Below are 19,054 nucleotides of genomic sequence, written 5' to 3' on the forward strand. Positions count from 1 at the left end.
ATGGCAAGTTCTAAATGGTTTGATTTCTCATGCAACTGTAAAGTTTTAAACTATGAAGTTTCAGATCATAAAATTAGAAGTGTACACTATAGACTCTAGATTTAACTTCTTTAGCCATGTCTACATTATACATGTGGCCTTTCAACTTAGTGACTAGGATGACATGGTGTTTTTGTTTTCCCCATCCTCAAAAGTTCTGTTTTCGTTTCTATCTGTGTCTTCGTTTCTGTTTCCTCATTTCTCGTAACTATGCCCTCACTAGCCTTGTCCTTGGGTTTGCCACCCTTGTCTTTACCTATGTGCTGCCTTGTTGTTGAACCCCTTCGTCTCGAGGGTAGTAGCCATCCGTAAGACCTTACAAGAAGGTTAACATTGTCTCCATACACAAGAAGACCTTTCATATAAAATGTGCTTGTTGCTGAAGCATGTTTACTAACATATGATTCGCTGCTTAAGCTGCCCTTCATATTACCTAATGTAGTTTTTCCGTTGGCAAGCAATTCTTGCTTGTACAAGTAGATGACAACACATTTAATTGTTGCCTCCAATAGAGGGGGTGTGTGCACTGTGTGGCACATCATTCTTGTATGGTATGCTAATAGAGTGTAGACATTTTTCATGGGAGCGAGGGTTAAAGTGATAAATTAGATTTTCATTCAGCACAGATTCTCTTAGTGTTTTATTTGCTCTGTGTTTAGAGGCCTCGGGTGGGTCAAGGGATTTTGTTGGTCTTTCTCTTTCTTTTATTTCTTGGCATGAAATTCAAGGTTTAGTTAGTCTTTTGGCAATTTCTGAAAGAAAAGTTTTCAACTCTACCATGGGGTGTAAGGCTTGCACATCTTCATGTTCATGACATTTTTCTCTTTTTATTTTCCGATGTTAATGAAAGTCACCTTTTCTTTTTTAAAATTCTATTTTGGGTAAGACGATGTTGCATCCCATTACTTGGTATTGACATTCACAACTTTTGTTGTTGTTGTAGCAACATCATGTGAAGACCAACATACTCCAGTTTTCAGGTTTTGTTTGGGGTGCTAATGAGGTATGCAGTTTGTTTTAATTTGTGATGAGATACATGTAGCCGAATTGATTGTACTAGCTACTAGATTTGGCTAAATGTGCGCGCACACATACATATAGGGGTTTGGGCACACATACACAACACCCAAAAAAAAAACAAAATATGAAAGAATCAAACTTTGAAGAAGAGCTGACACGTGTCGGTTAATTTGCATTGTTGGATAGTTTGATATCATTACTATAGGTTTTTTTTCCTTCAAATCAGTTTACAAGCTCTTAGCAGCCGTTTCTCATCACTTCCCCAAAAGCCATGCCTCTCCAAGGCCATTGATGGGGATTGTTGAGTGGTTTTCTCACCTCCATGCCTCTTAACAACTGCGGGCATGTGCCGCCTTCGCCTCTCCTTTGCATGAAACTTTAGCATGAGATGAAGAAATTCACTCCTCTACAGCACAGTCCTATGCATGCTTTACTTGGTGCTATGGCATCGCTTATAACCAGCCTAGCCTTTTAGCTGTTCACCATTTCTGGAATTTAAGGGAATTTATCAGCTTTTAATAGTATTTTACTGATTTATGAGGTTTTATGGATTTTTGGACACGCTTAGGGAATGGGAGGCTATCTAGATATGGGTTCTGGGCACCTTGGATGTCTTTGTGGGCACCCAAGAACAGGACTCAGGCTTTGGATTACGTAGACATCATGATAGGACCTTGGAGGTTGGATTGATTGGAAGGTAAGATGTGTGAGAAACTTGCTAAAAAGATTACATTAGTATGTGCTCACATCATTATTAATAAGTGTGGTATCCCCTTTTATTATTTTCATGATTACAAGTCTTTTACTGTGTAATAAAAGGGGGAAAGTGAGTTATTAATAAAATAAAAGTAGAAGTCTACTTCCTCATGAAAAGAAAACCCTTGAGTATTTCTTGTGTGTAGATCAAGGGGGAAAGTGAGTTATTAATAAAATAAAAGCAGAAGTGTACTTCCCCATGAAAAGAAAACCCTTGAGTATTTATAGGCCACAAGTGTTGTTCTTGTGCGTAGATCTTCATCATCGACTTCACTCTCGCCATCTCCATTGTTGACAGCCTTGCCGATACTCTCTACAACAGATTGGTGATGATTTTGGTAGATTTGTGCTGTTTTCACCTATTTTAGGCTGTTATCAGCCCGTTTTCGCTTATACAACAATCCAATTGGGCTTCTGCATGTGTCCGTATTTGTTGTCCTGATGTCCAGACATGTCTGTATAGTTCTGTACGATGCTCCTACATGTTCATACAGCACCCGACAATCCATACAACATATGCACAGTCCATGCAGCATCCATATAGCCTTGGAAAAGTGTGGAAAGAATGGAAAAACAAGGAAAAGCATGGAAAAGCAAGGACAAACAATGAACTGAAGACCCGCTGCGACTCGGGAGGTTTTCAGGCATCCATACTTTATGGATTCTTGGTCTACCTGAGACCTATGATATGTGGACATCTTTTGGTACATTGTAGTTTGTAGTCTGGATAACCTGGTGCTAGACACAAGAAGTACCCTCAAAGCTTGTAACAGATAAATACTCCTTGGTAATATGACATAAACTCCAAGGGGGAGTCCGCCCATTCTGATTTTAAGTACATAAATAGTATGCCTTTGTTTTAAGTCTTTCATTGCATTAATAATCGTGTCCGGGTCTATTACACTAGCCCTATGCCAGTGGCCCGCCAGTCCTCTTAGTGCATTGCAAGCGACGACTCACATAGGTAGTGCTTCTTAGCGTTGGCATCCTCTCCATAGAGAAGCTAATAGTGTCCCTTCAGTCATGAACAGGTTTCCATGCCAAAAACTTGGCCCAGCAAACACCAGTAAGCTGAAGAGAAAGCAAAGGGGACTAAGCTATAGAGAAAGAAGTGGTGGCTGTGCATATGAAAATAGGCCAATACAACAAAGGGACATACAACCACCACCTGAGAAAGCTCAGAGGAGGCGATGCCATAGAGGGACGGTCAACTGTGTACTAAATTCATTTCCCATGCAGCAAGCAGTAGGAAATCATGATATAAATCATGTAAAAATAAGATGTCAAGAAAATTCCCCATCTTCAAAGCATTGTATTAAATATTCACATAAGAAATTCTTGGAGACAATCACGGTTGGTGACAAGCTCAATCAAGGCGGGCTAGTTCTCTTTCTGTCAGTGGTCACAATCTTGTTTACCTCCATCTCATCTTCTCGCCTAGGATTGAGCTTTGACATTAGTACATCTTTTCAGCCCATGCTTTCTAGCTCAACCTCCTATATGCAACAGTGTGCAGCCAATCGCCCAGCTCGCCCTCTTACGATGACTCAAATTCCAAACCACAGGCCGCATGAGTCCTTCATGGTGAGCTCACATTCCTGCAGCTGCCATGTCACTCCTTTGTCTGAAGTTACCTGTCTACACGAGAGACTCACTGATTGGGGTCACTGCTAAACAATCGAGAGAGACAGATCACACTCAAGGGAGATTTTACATCCGTGAGATCATACTCTTGGAGTTGCCTGAAGCCATCTACCTATCTCTACCTTAGCAGGCGGTCTCTCCAGGGCAGAAAACAATGACACTACACATGGAGAAGAGCCCTATCTGATTCCTCACCAGCTCCGGGTTGACCTTCAAACATACCTTCGTCTCCCGCGTCTGAGCCTGATCACATAATCTGGCGTTCATCCAGTCCGGCACGTTTTTTTTCCTCGCGCAGTCACCACCATCTTTATCTCGAAGCCGCTTCATCTCTCCTATGCAGTCGACTTCCCAATCTCCCCATTCGCTCGACGTTTCTACCACCCCTTGGTGCCATAGACTGGCCATACCAAACATGCAGCCACAACCTCGTCACCCGTCAGACGGCATACAGGCGCAAGCGCCCGCCACTTGGGGAGTTAAAACTTGTACAGCCCACTAACCCACTCACAAATGCACGTTTGGCCTCACTTACATGCAAACTCATTTTATATTTATGCATTTGTATGTATATATAAATGATGTTTGTGTGTACACACATATATGTATCTATGTTTGTATAATAAATGTACACATGCACACATAGAGATACATACATACATACATGCTTTAATAAATGAGTGTATACTCCTCTGAAGGGAAATATTGTACTCATTGCCTAGGAGTGTGTACAAGTACTCGTAAAGGCTATGGGTTGAATGTGCATTATGATGTGTCTTTAATCTCTTATTATGTTCCTACAATAAGTACAAGGATATCCAGATACTTTTTTTTTTTCCAACTGGCCTTTGGACCAAGATCCTCCCATAGTTACCAAATTTCACTGTCCATAGACAGCTGCCTGTAGGCGCTTATTTATCCACCCGTAGGCGATGCCGCCGAGGAAGCAACAAGGGGGTTTTCAACCCAGGACCTCTTGGTCCTAGGCAAACACCTTCACTACTTGAGCTATCACCTCATTGGCGGATATGCTGATACTTTGCAAGCCTATATCAGTTGGGATGCCTCTAGAAAATGCTGAAGCTTCAGATATATCATTGTGCTGAGTTCTCTATTGGAAGAGAGGGTAGGAGGAGGGGTAGAGTCAAGCTTTTGCATTATCGAAAAAAAATATTCTAGCCAAGGTAATTGTTTTTAACAAGGATTTGGTGCCTGAGGTTTTACGGTTTCTTTTCAACTTTTTAGGAGAAAGAGAAGGTGAAAATGAAAGAGAAACTTGAGAAGTGTGTGAAAGAAAGCCTTTGGCAAGTGAGTGATCTGTTGGACTTGAGTATCTCAAAAACTGCAACCAAGAAGGTGAGACAGCTGTTACCTTTCTGCAAAGGAGCTTTGTAGCATGCATATTTTTGTGTAGCTTATGATACTAATATCAGTTTCAAAATTGTTTCTAATGTCACAGGAGGACGTGGTATTGAAATTGTTGGAGTTTTTGGTTTCTCCTCACAAGACAACTGAGAAACTTGTTCAAGAAGAGGAGCAGGTCTGATCTGTCTTTGTGTGTGAGTGTGTGTGTATGTGTGCAAGCACACATCAAGGAATGCATGGATGGATGGATGCATCTACGCGGGGATGCATTCATGCATGGATGGATGAATGGATGCATTTATGGATTAAGAGATGGATGCGTGCATTTATGTTTTGTGTATGTATGCATGTATGTTCGCTGGTACAGGGTGTGGGTGTGTGTGTGTGTATGTGCCTATGTGAAGGTGCTTTAAAGGGTGTCTTTCTATAACCATTGTGGCATGTGTTCTTAATCAGAAATCCAAAGAAAAGAAGCGCAGGAGAACACCTACCAAAGGAATGAGGAAGACAGTTTCTGGGCAAACACCACGCAAGGTTTGTAGCCGCGTGTTGATGCCCCAGACTCTGATAATGTGTTGCTTTATCTTACTTGTGGGTCTTTGTTTCTTTCTCAGAGACAGAAACACGAGGCTAAGTACTCAAAAAAACAACCTGATCAGGAAGATGAAGATGATGATAATGAGGAGGAAGTTGAAGAGGAGCCTGAGGAGGTGCCTATGAAGAAAAAAAGGACTTCCAAAAGTCATGATACAAAATCTAAAAGCCCAAAAAAGCGTGTCAAAAAGTCTGCCAAAAAACAGGTTGAGCCTGAAGAGGAGCCAGAGGAGGAGGAGGAGGAGGAGGAGCCTGAGCAAGAGGAAGAAGAGCCTAAAGAAAAACATGCAAAGAGAAAGAGTTCCTCTAAATCTAAAAGCAAAGAATTTGATCACGATGTGAAATCTGCAAGCCCAAAGAAAGGTATGCGGAAGTCTACCAAAAAACAGTCTGTTTATGAGCCAAAAGAACAAGACTTGGAAGATGAGACAGAAACCAAGAATGTAAAATCTAAGCCTTTAAGCAAAGTCTCTAAAAAGCAAGCACCAGAAGAGGTTAAGGCTCCGGTAGAGAGCTCGAGAAAAGAAAGAAAGAAAACAGATAACGATTCTTCTAAAGTGTTCTCTAGAAAGAAGAAGAAAGAGGAGCAAGAGGAGGAGGTACCCAAAAAGGAAACACAGAAGAAAGTGAGGGGAGCTAGTCAACCCGATACCAAAGGTTTGAAGTTTGCTACCAAAACATTCTTTTTAGTGCTGTTTTTTTTTTGGGATGTTTGGTATACAGAAGCTGAAGTTGATGCGTAACCCCCCCCCCCCCCCCCCCCCCCCCCCCCGGCGTCAGCAGGGCCCAATCTCGGCCATTGGTTGGGATGGATGGTGTGGAATCTTGCCTGTCCCACTGGGGGCCAGGGAGGGAGGGGGGCTGGGGTGGGGTGGGGAACTTGTTCTGTACCCTTCAGAAGATGAACCTTTTGTGAGTTGTTTTTTCCAAAATAATCGTCAGGATGCCAGGAGTACTTAGTTGCTACATGCTTGTTCATACACGTGTTAATACATATTCATGCGTGTTCATACCTGTTAGTGCTTGTTATTACATTTTAATGCTTGTCAATGCATGTAAATATATGTAAATACATCATTCTAGCACTTATTAATACAGATAATGCCTGATAATGCATGTTAACACTCGTTAATACACGAGTGTTAATAAATGAACCTTTGTGAGTTGGTTTTTCTGAAACACCTATTTGCAGTCGGTACTCATTGGCTTGTGTCGAGGTTGCTGGGAGTACTTTGAGCCATCCTATTGTTGATACATGCTTGTTGATAGATGTTGATACATGTGTATATTCTTAAGCCATGTTTATGTCATACTGGTGCTACATTGACCATGTGCAGAGGAGAGCAAGCCTGCCCCTACTCCTTCAGATGAAGAGTTGCGTGCAGCAATATGTGATTTGCTACGGGATGCAGATTTCAACATGGTAATAATTTGTGGACTTTTTTAACAAGATTGGTAGCAGAGATAATACTGCAAACCTTTTCTGATTGACTATGCTTTTGTCTTTGGATGTCTTATGCAGGTGACTTTTACAGATGTGGTAAAACAACTAGGTATGCCAAGAGGTTTTGACCTTGCTGGGATATTTGCCTTGAAGTTTGTAGTGTCTACTGGCACTTCTCTAAAGTCGTTCAAATGGGGTGTTATTTGCAGGGGCTAAATTTGATGTTGATCTCTCTCAGAACAAAGCTCATGTTAAAATACTCATACAAGAAGAAATAAGCAAGATTGTAGATGAAGATGAGGGTGAGGGTGAGGGTGAGGATGATACTGGCGCAGAAGATGATGCAGGAAAGGAGGTTAAGGAGGACACAGGCGCAGAAGATGATGCACATGTGGCTGCCGAAGATTAGGCCTAGAAATAAGCTAATTAGATCATAGGTCGAGACCGTAGGCACCTTTATTAGGGACCTTACTTAAGTAATGCAGATGCGTGGTATGATACTCCCTCTTTGCCTCGTTTCTCTATATGCCCTCATGGGTCCAGCTCTCCTAGAAGAACATTGTTGTACACTGGAATTAGCCATAGCCTTTGTAACTTAGCTGTGCAAGGTGAGGTCTTAGGTTTGACATCTCATGAGAGATTTTTAAACTCCCTTTCAAGCACCAACTTTGCCTCACATCCCATGTTATATTTTCTGCGAGTTTCTGAATCAAGATGCTGATACCAAACATGCCATGTCAAAATTGCGTCACAGTCAAATGGGAGTCCTCTGACGCTACTATATAGGTCGAGTTGGAATTAATTTGGTTGCATTGTTATGAGTGTTTTGCAGTGTAGCCTCTTGAGTAGCAAAATGTAAGTGCACATTAGTGGGCTAAATCGATTCTGCTGAAGTTTTTGATGCAAGGCTTTTTTAAAACAGTCTGCTCTTCTTTGTCCTTATTTGATGAAGAACTTGTATTTGCCTTGTGTGATACGATTAGTCGAAGCAGGAGCAGGTAGTGCAATGCCCTTTTTTTAAAGGGTCTTGTTGACACCTTTTAAAGGTTGATGTACACCATTAAAATAAACTGTGTGCTCGGGGCAAGAACTTGCATATGCCTATGCAGGACTTATAGGGCCGGCAATTGCCACCTATATCATGACACACATCAATTGGACTTCAAAAGCAATGAAGGCTGCAGGATCATGAAACTCCTGTGGTTGCTACTGTGTTACCTCCTAGCGATATATTTGAGCCGCTCCATGACATCTCTGATAGAATGCTCCAGTTGAGAAATTTAAATTTCATGGGAGGACACCCACAACAACTGCGAGCAAGGGCTGATATGATTAGTCGAAGCAGGAGCAGGTAGTGCAGTGGTCCTTTTTTATAGGGTCTTGTTGACACCTTTTAAAGGTTGATGTACACCATTAAAATAAAACCTTGTGCTCGGGGCCAAGAACTTGCATATGCCAGCATATGCCTATGCAGTACTTACAGGGCCGGCAATTGCCACCTATATCATGACACACATCAATTGGACTTCAAAAGCAATGAAGGCTGCAGGGATCATGAAACTCCTGTGGTTGCTACCGTGTTACCTCCTAGCAATATATTTGAGCCTTCATGACATCTCTGGTAGAATCCTCCAGTCGAGAAATTTAAATTTCATGGGACAACCACAACTGCGCGCAAGGGCTTCCAGTCCTATGCAAGTGCTGCTTGTGTGGTGGTAATTGGTCCTGCAAGAGTGCCTGCGGTGAATTGACTCCCTTGCTAGATATACTTTTTTAAGCATTTTGAGGTGATGCATGTTCAATTGACTCTCCCTTGCTAGATATACTCTTTTTAGCATTTTGATGTGATGCATGTTAGTAGGTGCCTTGTCAGACTTCTATACAAAAATCCATTTGGTTTTTCTATTTCATGAAGAATCATCTCTCTCAAATAAGTGGATAGAAAAGAACTCATCATCAGCGTGCTTGATTTGGAATCTACACTAGGAAAAGCACAATGAGTTGATGAAAGGACACCTTCGGCTCGAACATTATAAATTGTCTTCAACAAGAACTCAATTCTAGGTCGATTGTGCTTTATAGCTGCAAATAATGGTTTCAGTAATATTTTTGAAAACCTCAACAAAGCTTGCACCGGCCGTTTGACAGATCTTGGCTTGCTTAGTCGCGGGCTCTTTGTCACCTGTATTGGCCATTGCCTTGGTCGGAAGGGCAATCTTGTTTAGGTCAGCTTCCCATTGTCTAGCGTAGGTCTCGTGTGATTCTAGAGCCTAATTGTAGTGAATCTATGAAGATTTGTCTACATTGGGAGAAGATACTTCTTAGGATTACTATGTGGTTTTCTCCTTGTTGGGGTGACCATGGGCGATTTAGAAGGTGATTTTTTCATAGAGGAACCAGTATAGATGAATCACTAGCTACTCCTAGTCAAAGTCAATGGTTCCTTTCAAAAGTGATGATGCACTAATAAAGCTTGTTGAGGGAAGTAATTTTTGGTCCGTCAAGTTTTGTAAACCTTGTTCCAAGTTGTCCATGGTCTCAAAGACATGAATCTAGTTCTCAAAGTTTGTAGGACATGAATCAATCTTGAGAGTTGAGGCTTTGGAAGAGGCTCATATCATAGTCTTGGTTCTCACCACAAAATTCTCTTGCTTAGATAAATTAGGGTGACGGGGTAACCCCAAAAACTCCTTTATTTTGATAGAATGTTGTACAAAAGGCTATTTGTATGTCCTAAACCTTTTGAATCAGCAATGATGTAAACAGATTGATATTCAAGATGTTGTCATTCATAAATAAAAATAGATACTCTTCTTATTCTAAGTTACTAAGATGAAGCATAGGGCATTGGTGAATTTGAAATTCATCCACATAACTATAGAGCATATCAAATTTACAATGGATGGGTTTCTTGATATTGGACAAGGCTACACATTTTTAGGATTGATCAATGTTTACTGCATGTTAGTATGTTGAATGTCACTTTAGTTTGATTTTTATGCTTTACTCCAAAATAAAAAATACTACTCTTTGGTGATTGAAGCAAGGTGGAGTGTTGGTGTGCATTGCCTTTGAAAATTGAAATCTTAAAACAATCCTTCGTTTCTAGTAATGTTAAAGATCAATGGTAATGATCAATAATAATGGTCAATGCTCATGATTATGATCAATTTATGGTTTACTCTATACACATTCCAAGACACTGCTCCTTCGCTATTGTTTGTCACTCCTAAGCCACTTATTGGTCTTTGAAAAAGAAGAAAAGTGTAGTGAAAAGTTGGTGTGCTTTCAATCAAAAAATTGTAAAATCTAGAAGCGAACTTGTCCTTTTGGTAATATCAATGGTAATGGTTGATGACCAATGGTAATAGTCAATGCTAATGGCTAATGCAGATAGTTAATGGTAATGGTCATGATCAATGGTACTATGTTGTGGGCTAATTGCATAGTTACTGGTAACGGTCATGATCAATGTTACTCAGTAGTGGCTCAAGGTCATTTTTTAAATAAAAAGAGCTAGTCTTGTCATCCAAAAAGCTGATTTTAATCAACAAGCAAGTATTAAAATTTCTAACTATGCACAAACATCTCATAGCTACAATGTTTGTCACATTTCCCTTATAGCAATGAAATTTACTTATGCTCTATAAATACAAACATTGCACCACTTTTATGTGGACATGCCTTACGCACATGTTTATGTGCACACTATTGCTAGTAATACGGATAATCATTAAAAGGTTTCCTCAAGAGGCTCCAACTATTTTTTGTCATCTCATGTATAAATCAAACCTCTCCATCATAGTGTATACATTGTGTATACAATCTATCATTACACTACCTTAAGGTTTCCTTAAATCATGCTACAATGCCAACTAAATGATCGATTAAGCGACTTCTACTCTAGCACATGCCAAAAAACTTTACAATTTATTAATGGGTGATATGTGCTCCTTTGCTAAGGGTGCAAGCTCTCTTGAGAGCGACATGGCCAACTAGGGTACTCTTTTTTCGCTCTCTGATATCTCTCCCATGTGAGGGATCCATTTGAATGTATGTAACGTATCGACATGAACCATCTACGTGCATTGAGTATGATACAAACTTTGCTAAGATGGTATATTGTAGAATAGAGGGCTTCATAGAGGGATGAGGTGTGAGATCAATTAATTATATTCTCTATATCTGACTCCACTCTAGTAGAATAATGTTCACATCCAAAAATGGTGCATCGTACATCATTGTTGATTTGGCAAGGATATAAAAAGAAGCGCATTAGTTTAAACCTTTTAAAACTGAGCTTAAAAGCCTCTCACTGGCATGTGTGTGTGTGTATAGAGAGAGAGGGATGTGTGTGTGTGTGCGTGTTTGTGTTTGTGTATAGAGAAAGAGGCATGTGTGTGTGTGTAGAGAGAGAGAGAGAGAGAGAGAGAGAGAGAGAGAGAGAGAGAGAGAGAGAGGGATGGGGAGGGAGATATCAAATATAGTGCTTTTCCCCATCCTTCATGGATTCAACTATTGGATGTTAATGCTTCATTGTCGTATTATTATAAAGCCCAAGAAACGCATAGCTCATGTATATACGACTCTTGTTATCATGATTGAGTAGCTAAGGTGCACTTCTGTCCATACGTGATAGTGGCCTAGGAGGCTAGATGGTAGATTTGGCACATGGTTATCATGCTACCCCATAATTATACTTAATATATAATGTGTGTGTGTGTGTATACAAATATAAGAATGCAACAATATTACATTTCTTTCTATACATTCTAGTTTCATGCTATAGATTTAGTATGAGACCACGAATTTACAAAAGATTTTGGGGATTTTGAGAATAATCTTCAATAGAAGAAGCTATATGATGCAGGTAAGAAGATGGAGGAATTCCTTGCCAAAGTAAGACATCTAGAAGATCAAATGGCTACAACTCATATGAGTGTTCATTTTCTAGACGTAGCTCATCATTTTTCAAAGAAGAATTATATTCAAGTATGATCGTTTTGTCACAATTACACATCAAGAAAATTTGGACTAAAAAAGGGCTCTCTAAGAAGAACCATGTTATCACTTTTTTAGAAAAAAGGGGGCCATGGGTGAACCTTATATATCTTACGTCAAAACCCCCACATGTGACATATCGTTGGAAAGCCCTTGAAAAGTAGATTCTAAATCTACCACCTTTGACAAATTTGGAGTTGAAATGCTCAAGTTATGGCTTTCCCACTAAAAGGTAGATTCGAATGATTGTGACATGATTGGAAAGCCTTGAAAAGTAGATCTAAATCTACCTCCTCTAGTAAATTTGTAGTTGATATACTCAAGTTATGCCTTCCCCACTAAAAGGTAGATTCCAATGATTGTGACCATGCTACAATCATTGGAATCTATCTTTTAGTGGGGAAGGCATTAAATCTTGAGTATATCAACTTCAAATTTGTCAGAGGTGTAAGATTTAGAAAGTACTTTTCAAGGAGTTTCCAATCATTGTTATCTACCTTTTAGCAGAGAAGGCATAACTTGAGCCTATCAACTCCAAATTTGTCAAAGGTGGTAGATCATGTCACAATCATTGGAATCTACCTTTAAATGGGGAAGGCATGACTTGAGCATATCAACTCCAAATTTGTAGGAGGTGGTAGATCTATCTTTTAGTGGGAAAGGCATAACTTGAGCATCAACTCGAAATTTATCAAATTTGGTAGATTTAGAATCTACTTTCAAGGGCCTTCTAACGGTATGTCATATGGGGGTTTTAATGTAATATACATAAGGTTCACCATAGCTCCATTTTTTCTAGAAAAGTGATGACATGGCTCTTCTTCATAAGGGCCCTTTTTGAGTTCAATTTTTTTCTAATGAAGACTAGCATTAGATAGACTTCTCTCACCTTTAGAACTTTATTTTTGAGATAAGAACAAGTGGTTGAAGAGTCCCAACACTTGTGACTAGGCTAATAGTCACAAGTGGTTAAAGAAAGTGGTTAAAGAGTCTCAACACTTATGACTAGGCCTTTTTGGCTAATACTAATAAGAAGAAGTGTAAGGATCCTAAACTTTAAATAAAAAGAAAAAAAGAAAAGAAAATGTCTATCTAAAAACCAAAGAAAAATCCAACGATGCTATGGAGATCAAGCTATTTATGACCATTGAAAAGGTGTGTAAAAAAATAGCCAATGTAGCAACGTAGGATGATTAAAGACAATCATTAGGATTGGTATTCCTCCCTTTAACTTGTGGGAGGAGATAACATTATGATGGTAGTGGAACTAATGTAAACTATTCTATCATGCATGTATTATCTCACTATGAGGACCTTTAAGACACTTGGAGAAGAATTCTAATTCTCAATCACAAAAACTAGAGCAAAACAAAGATGGCACAAATTGAAAGCATAAACTTTAACAAATAAAATTAAATAAAAAAGAGAGCTAGAAAATAGAAAGAGAGCACCATCGACATAAGATTGGGTTAAATATCCCCTGGTGGATGAGTGTGGTCCTTCATACCACTCATCCATATTTATATGTATTAAAAGCTTGCTTTTCAAAATGATAACTTCAAAAACAAAGCATAAGTGCTTTTGAGTTTTTTGAGCATAAAATCTCTTATAACAATATAGCAAAGCTACAAATATAAAGTCTTGGGCCTACCAAAATTATAAGATAGTCATTTGTATGTTAAAAGGTTTGAGGCCTTAGCCTTACAAAATTACTAATGCCAAAATATGAAACCATAATAGGTCTTCACATGTCTTCCAAAATATCTCATAGTGGTCCAACATTTTCCATCCCGATTAACACATAATCCGCCACTCAATCATTGCCTACATCCAAAATAATATTAGTCAGTGCTGCACATAGCCGATTAAACATATTAATATCGACTATATCATACTAGGGCACATAGTTGATTAAACACATTAATCCTAAAAAATGATACTATATCATACCAGTGCACACAGCTGATTAAACATAATCCTAAAAAATAATATAAATAAAAGGTGCATCCAAAATAAAATATCTCTGAAATATTCTCACGATGAAATAATGGGTGTTCCCATAGAGATTATGACTAACATTTATTGTGAAGACCTTTATGAAACTTAGAGAAGAATTCTAATTCTTAATCATAGAAATTAGAGCAAAATAAAGATGGCACAAAATAAAGGCATAAACCTTAATAAATAAAATTAAATAAATAAGAGATCTAGAAAATAGAAAGAGATCACCATCGATAAGATTAGGTTGAATCTTCCCTGGTGGATGAGTGAGGCCCTTTGTACCACTCATCCATATTTATATGCATTAAAATCTTTCTTTTCAAAAAGATAACTTCGAAAACAAAGCATAAGTGCTTTTGAGTTTTTTGAGCGTGAAAGCTCTTATTAAAAATATAGCAAGTTACAAATATAAAGTCTTAGGCTACCAAAAGTATAAATTACTGATTGGTATGTACAAAGGTTTGAGGCCTTAGCCTTAAAAAAATACTAATACCAGAATATGAAACCATCATAGCTGTTCACATATCTTCCAAAATATCTCATAGTGGTCCAACACATGTTCCACCCATGATTAATACATAATCCACTGCTCAATCATCGCTTACATCCAAAATAATATTAGTTAGTGGCCACACAACCCTGATTAAACACCTATATCATACGAGTGCACACATCTGATTAAACACATTAATCTTGAAAAATGATACTGTATCATACCAGTGCACATAGCTGATTACACACATTAACCTTGAAAAATGATATAAATAAAAGTTACATCCAAAAGAAGATATCCCCAAAATATTTGAAATAATAGACATCCCCATAGAGATTATGACTAACATTCCCTTTTGCTCAGGTTTGCAATTGACCTTAATTGCGTGGATGGTATGAGTGGATGAGATTTTGGTAAGAACGAAAGAACTTTTCTGGCATCCATTTAGCATCTTCTTCAATAGGATGATTCTTGAATGTCAAAAGATACTTGACATAAGTGTTGTCTGTGCATGTAGTGATGGTCTCACGGGTCAATGATAGACTTAGGCACAAGATGTTCTGGTTCTATAATGTTGCAAGGTCCGTAAAATTTAGGAGCTAATTTTACCTGAGGTTACTTGTCCTTAATTTATCCTTTCATTTTTAGAAGCATATGAGATGAGACTTTATTTTCATTAGGCTTAGGCATCCTTGGATCACCAGGAATATTTTCATGTTCGGAATTACCCTCTTACTTGGGAGAGAAGTTGGATTATGGAGTTGGCTGCTTCTTCTTCTCTGAGCAATTAGGTGCAATATGACCTTTTTCTTGTTTCGAACCTTCGACGATTGTCAAACGCCAGTGGGAGAGCGGACTAGCCAAGATGGTCTTGCTGCACATTGGCAACAAGTTTCGGGGTGATTGGCTACACCTCTCATCCTATAACTAGCCGAGGGCCCACAGCTTGGCAATATGACCTTTTTATTGCCAGTTATAGCATATCATATTCCTAGGTAGAGAATCTTCTTTCTTTGTTGTGTCATCACCCTTCTTCTTCTTCTTGTTGGAAACAACACCTTTGGTATCATTGGTGTACCTATCAAACTTACGAAAAGGAGCCAACTTTTTAAATTTATTAGCAAAAGATTGTTGAGGTGGTTTGTTGAACTCCTTTCTTTCACTCATAATTATAAGCTAAAGGGATCGCTATGGGTAGAGAATGAGGTTGGAACATAAACCCCCTTGAGTAGTTTAGGGGCCAGGAGAGGATGCTCCTTGCTTACTTTCATAAAGGCAACTCAAGCTCTCTCTTCTCAACCTATTAGCGAAGGAGCTCTTTAGTGTGACAACAAGGAGAGTTACTGAAATGAGGCTAGTGCAATCACACAAGGAAGTTTCTTTTTTGCAACTCCTTGTGGAGTCACCAATGACACATGTATGAACAAGGTAAGAGACTAAACTTGATTGAACAAAATTTTAATAATATTAAGGTTTATTATAATCCTTATTATAATTATGCTTTATTTGTAATCTTAATAGATTAGTAATAAACATAAATAGAGATATCTAGATAAATTATGTTTAGGGTTTGTAATCTATAGTAGTAGAGAGGAACTTTAAAAAAAGAAAGCGATAAAAACACCTGACCTTTGCTTCAGAGGAAGAAGAAGCATGCTATATATATATATACTAACCAAGTATGTTGGGACCAATTGGACCCAATCAATCACAAAACTTAATTAGAGTAATCAATCACAACACCTGATTAGGGTAATAATAGAGTAAATAGGAGATCTACAATTATAGTGTAGCTTCTAGACCCATTAAAGATTGTTTAGGCACCTTTTTTAGCTTCCCAATCTGAGGACCATGTATCATAAAAGAATGAATGGTCACTATACACAATGACCCCCTTATCTTGGTCCATTGCCTTCACACCTTGGGCGGAAGATCTGTCTCTACCCTTAGTGTGATTAGATATGTGATATAATCTTGCACTTGTATGTAGCCAATTTGGTGTCATGCCAAACGTATCTAAGTTATCTCCTATTTGTGTGCTTCTTAGACACAAAGTGTCTTTGCCTCATAAAGGGGGGCTTATAACACATGTCTACCCCCTATACCCATGAATTTAAGATGATAAGGGTGGAGAAAAACCCTCATTGTTGAACCATAGGTGAACTATCTTTATATCCTAATGCCAAGTCAATGAAGATGTCACTCTAGAAGATACTTTCCAAGAGCCTTGGTGAAGGTATCCATGAGCAACACTCACACAAATTGATATTGAATCTTAGTGAATGAATAACAATGCAAGAGCCTTGGTGAAGGTATCCATGAGCAACACTCACACAAATTGATATTGAATCTTAGTGAATGAATAACAATGCAATTATTGTTGTTGTACTAAAATTCCATTGGTTTCTCCCATGTCTCCCATATCTTCTTCAATTGCACCCATGTCTCCCAATTTTAATTCCAGTGATGCTCCCATGAGTCTCCCAAAATCCTCCTCAACTAGACCACTTCACATGAAGTAAAGAAAGCTACTTTGTAATAAACTTTATACTAAGATTTTCTAAGAAAAGAGCAAATGTGGGTGTCTTTTTATTGATCCATGACACAACCCTAGATCTAAGAGAACTTGCCATTAATCTCCTATTATCACAATCCCTTGCTTAATCTAATTCACAAAATCTAGTCAAGCTTTCACCCAAATTGTAGGTGATGTTTTACTCATACCTATGATGTTTTTCAACACTCGTATCCTTGCATTTAGATGGCATTATTTAAGAAACTCATCACAACATATTAATTACACAGTTGATATCAACACATTAACTACACATTTGAGATGTTACATAAGAAGATGAGATTTCCCATAAGTCTCATGTATTTTTTCATATCCACCAATAGAGAAGCATATTTCTAGAGACATCTGTACATTAACTTTCATGGGAATTCCAATCGACTTCCAATTAGCCATGCAAAATAATGTCTTTAGAACATTCCCAACATGATTTTGCTGAAATATTAAAATTCACTTTGGCTCTTTCCATAATTTAATCTATGAACAAAATGCATGACCCTACGGTCTATAATTTCAAATTGTCAATCTCTTTATCTATGAAATATTATTTTCATGTTTTTCCATCAAGATGAGGTTCTCCACATAAAGGATGATGATCATTTACAGGCCTTGGTCAATGAAAATATACAAATTTTCATCCGATGGGCTTTTTGAAAGACCAATACTTCTAAAGGAGCTATCAATCCACTAGTGAAGGCCTCTTTTTAAATTTTTTTAAAAAAAATTGAGGATCATAGATCTTGGTGGGTGTGCCATATATACCTCCTCCTTGTCAATTATTAAAAAAAGAGGATTTCACATCCATATGCATGATTGGTATTATTGCCCGCCTCAGCCCCTCCTAGAAACACATTCTCACAAACAGATTATCTTACCTTGGCAAGCTACAATTTTCGCGTAGGGATCTTTCCAACGGTCGAGATTAGAGTTACAAGCTCCGCACTTCCTTGGATAGCAATTTTCGTCATTGTCTTGCTGGCCGTGAGAGCGTTGTCATAATGTCATCACATGTGTATGGGTCCTCATCTCTCCTCTAGCTTCACATCACTTATACAAGACACTAGCATGCATTAGAGAACAAGATTAGAGAGAAGATTAGCACAAGAGCAAGACTCTATCACACAATAAGAGAGTCTATTGAATTATGAGAGAAAGTGACTTATATATAAGGCCATAAGTTTTTCCACACACTTAAACTATGGCTGACCAAATACCTATGACTGAGCACCTAAGGCTCATAAATGGCCGATAGAGTGCTTAATCTCATGGTACATGCATGCATTACATTTATAGAGGCCTAATTTGGAGTTGAGGGAATGATGGCAGCTCTTTATCTACAAGGATTGATGTGAAGCCATGCCTAACTCTAGATCCATCATATTATTACAAAATACTGCCAGATCTAGCTCTTACTTTGGTGTTAAGGAGGAGGAACGTAGACACTATGTGAGCCCTCATCACCAACATCATTGTTTCATGAAATATGATATCATATTGGGGAGGCCATTTTTGAGACAGATTTGAATGGTCCACGAGACTGGGGAATTAAGGACACCAAGTTAGAAAAGGCATGCTGGGTTATAAACTATGATCATGTAGGTAAAGTCCATTGATTGATATACTCGCATGGACTTGCATAAAGTATATAGGGATCATGCAGGTAAAGTCCACTAATAGATACAATCGCATGGACTTGCATAAATTGTATAGGCTGCACACACAAGGCTGAAAACGATGACTGAGTAGCCATGCTTCACAGAGACTTCAATGTTCTTGATGAACCACTTAGGGCCCCTTGACCTTCACACACTAATACTAAAATTTTGAGTCAAGAGAGATGAATGTATGTGCAACAGTTCTTGCTGACACCAAAGAAGAACTCCAGTATGAACTTTAGAAAGAGCAAAGAAACAAAGAGGGGTAAGAGGCCAAATAGAGAATGAAGCACATGTCTGTCAAGACCACCAAACAGAGAATGAATCACATGCTTATCAAGACCACCAAAGCCTTAGACACAATGATATCATAGTTATTATCCACCCCTGAAACCCCACATGCTACCATATTAACCCAAGAAGCCTCATTATTGCATCGACATCCTTAACAAAATTACAATTGAAGAGTG

General features: G+C 38.6%; 1 protein-coding gene across 1 annotated transcript in view; it reads left to right on the plus strand.

Moving 5' to 3' along the window:
* The window catches only part of LOC147640087 (uncharacterized), a 39,808-nt gene extending 32,123 nt beyond the window's left edge, over positions 1 to 7,685 (plus strand). Inside the window, exons 4-11 of the mRNA XM_086776918.1 lie at positions 983 to 1,042; positions 4,705 to 4,815; positions 4,919 to 4,999; positions 5,281 to 5,358; positions 5,439 to 6,075; positions 6,756 to 6,841; positions 6,941 to 6,971; positions 7,072 to 7,685. Coding sequence (XP_086633044.1) covers positions 983 to 1,042; positions 4,705 to 4,815; positions 4,919 to 4,999; positions 5,281 to 5,358; positions 5,439 to 6,075; positions 6,756 to 6,841; positions 6,941 to 6,971; positions 7,072 to 7,271 — 1,284 coding nt within the window. The 3' untranslated portion in view covers positions 7,272 to 7,685. The remainder of the gene's footprint in view (positions 1 to 982; positions 1,043 to 4,704; positions 4,816 to 4,918; positions 5,000 to 5,280; positions 5,359 to 5,438; positions 6,076 to 6,755; positions 6,842 to 6,940; positions 6,972 to 7,071) is intronic.
* The last annotated feature ends 11,369 nt before the right edge of the window (positions 7,686 to 19,054 follow it).

The sequence above is a fragment of the Cibotium barometz genome, chromosome 3, assembly GCF_041138505.1.
Source record: "Cibotium barometz isolate CiBa-2024 chromosome 3, ASM4113850v1, whole genome shotgun sequence".
Taxonomy (NCBI): Eukaryota; Viridiplantae; Streptophyta; class Polypodiopsida; order Cyatheales; family Cibotiaceae; genus Cibotium; species Cibotium barometz.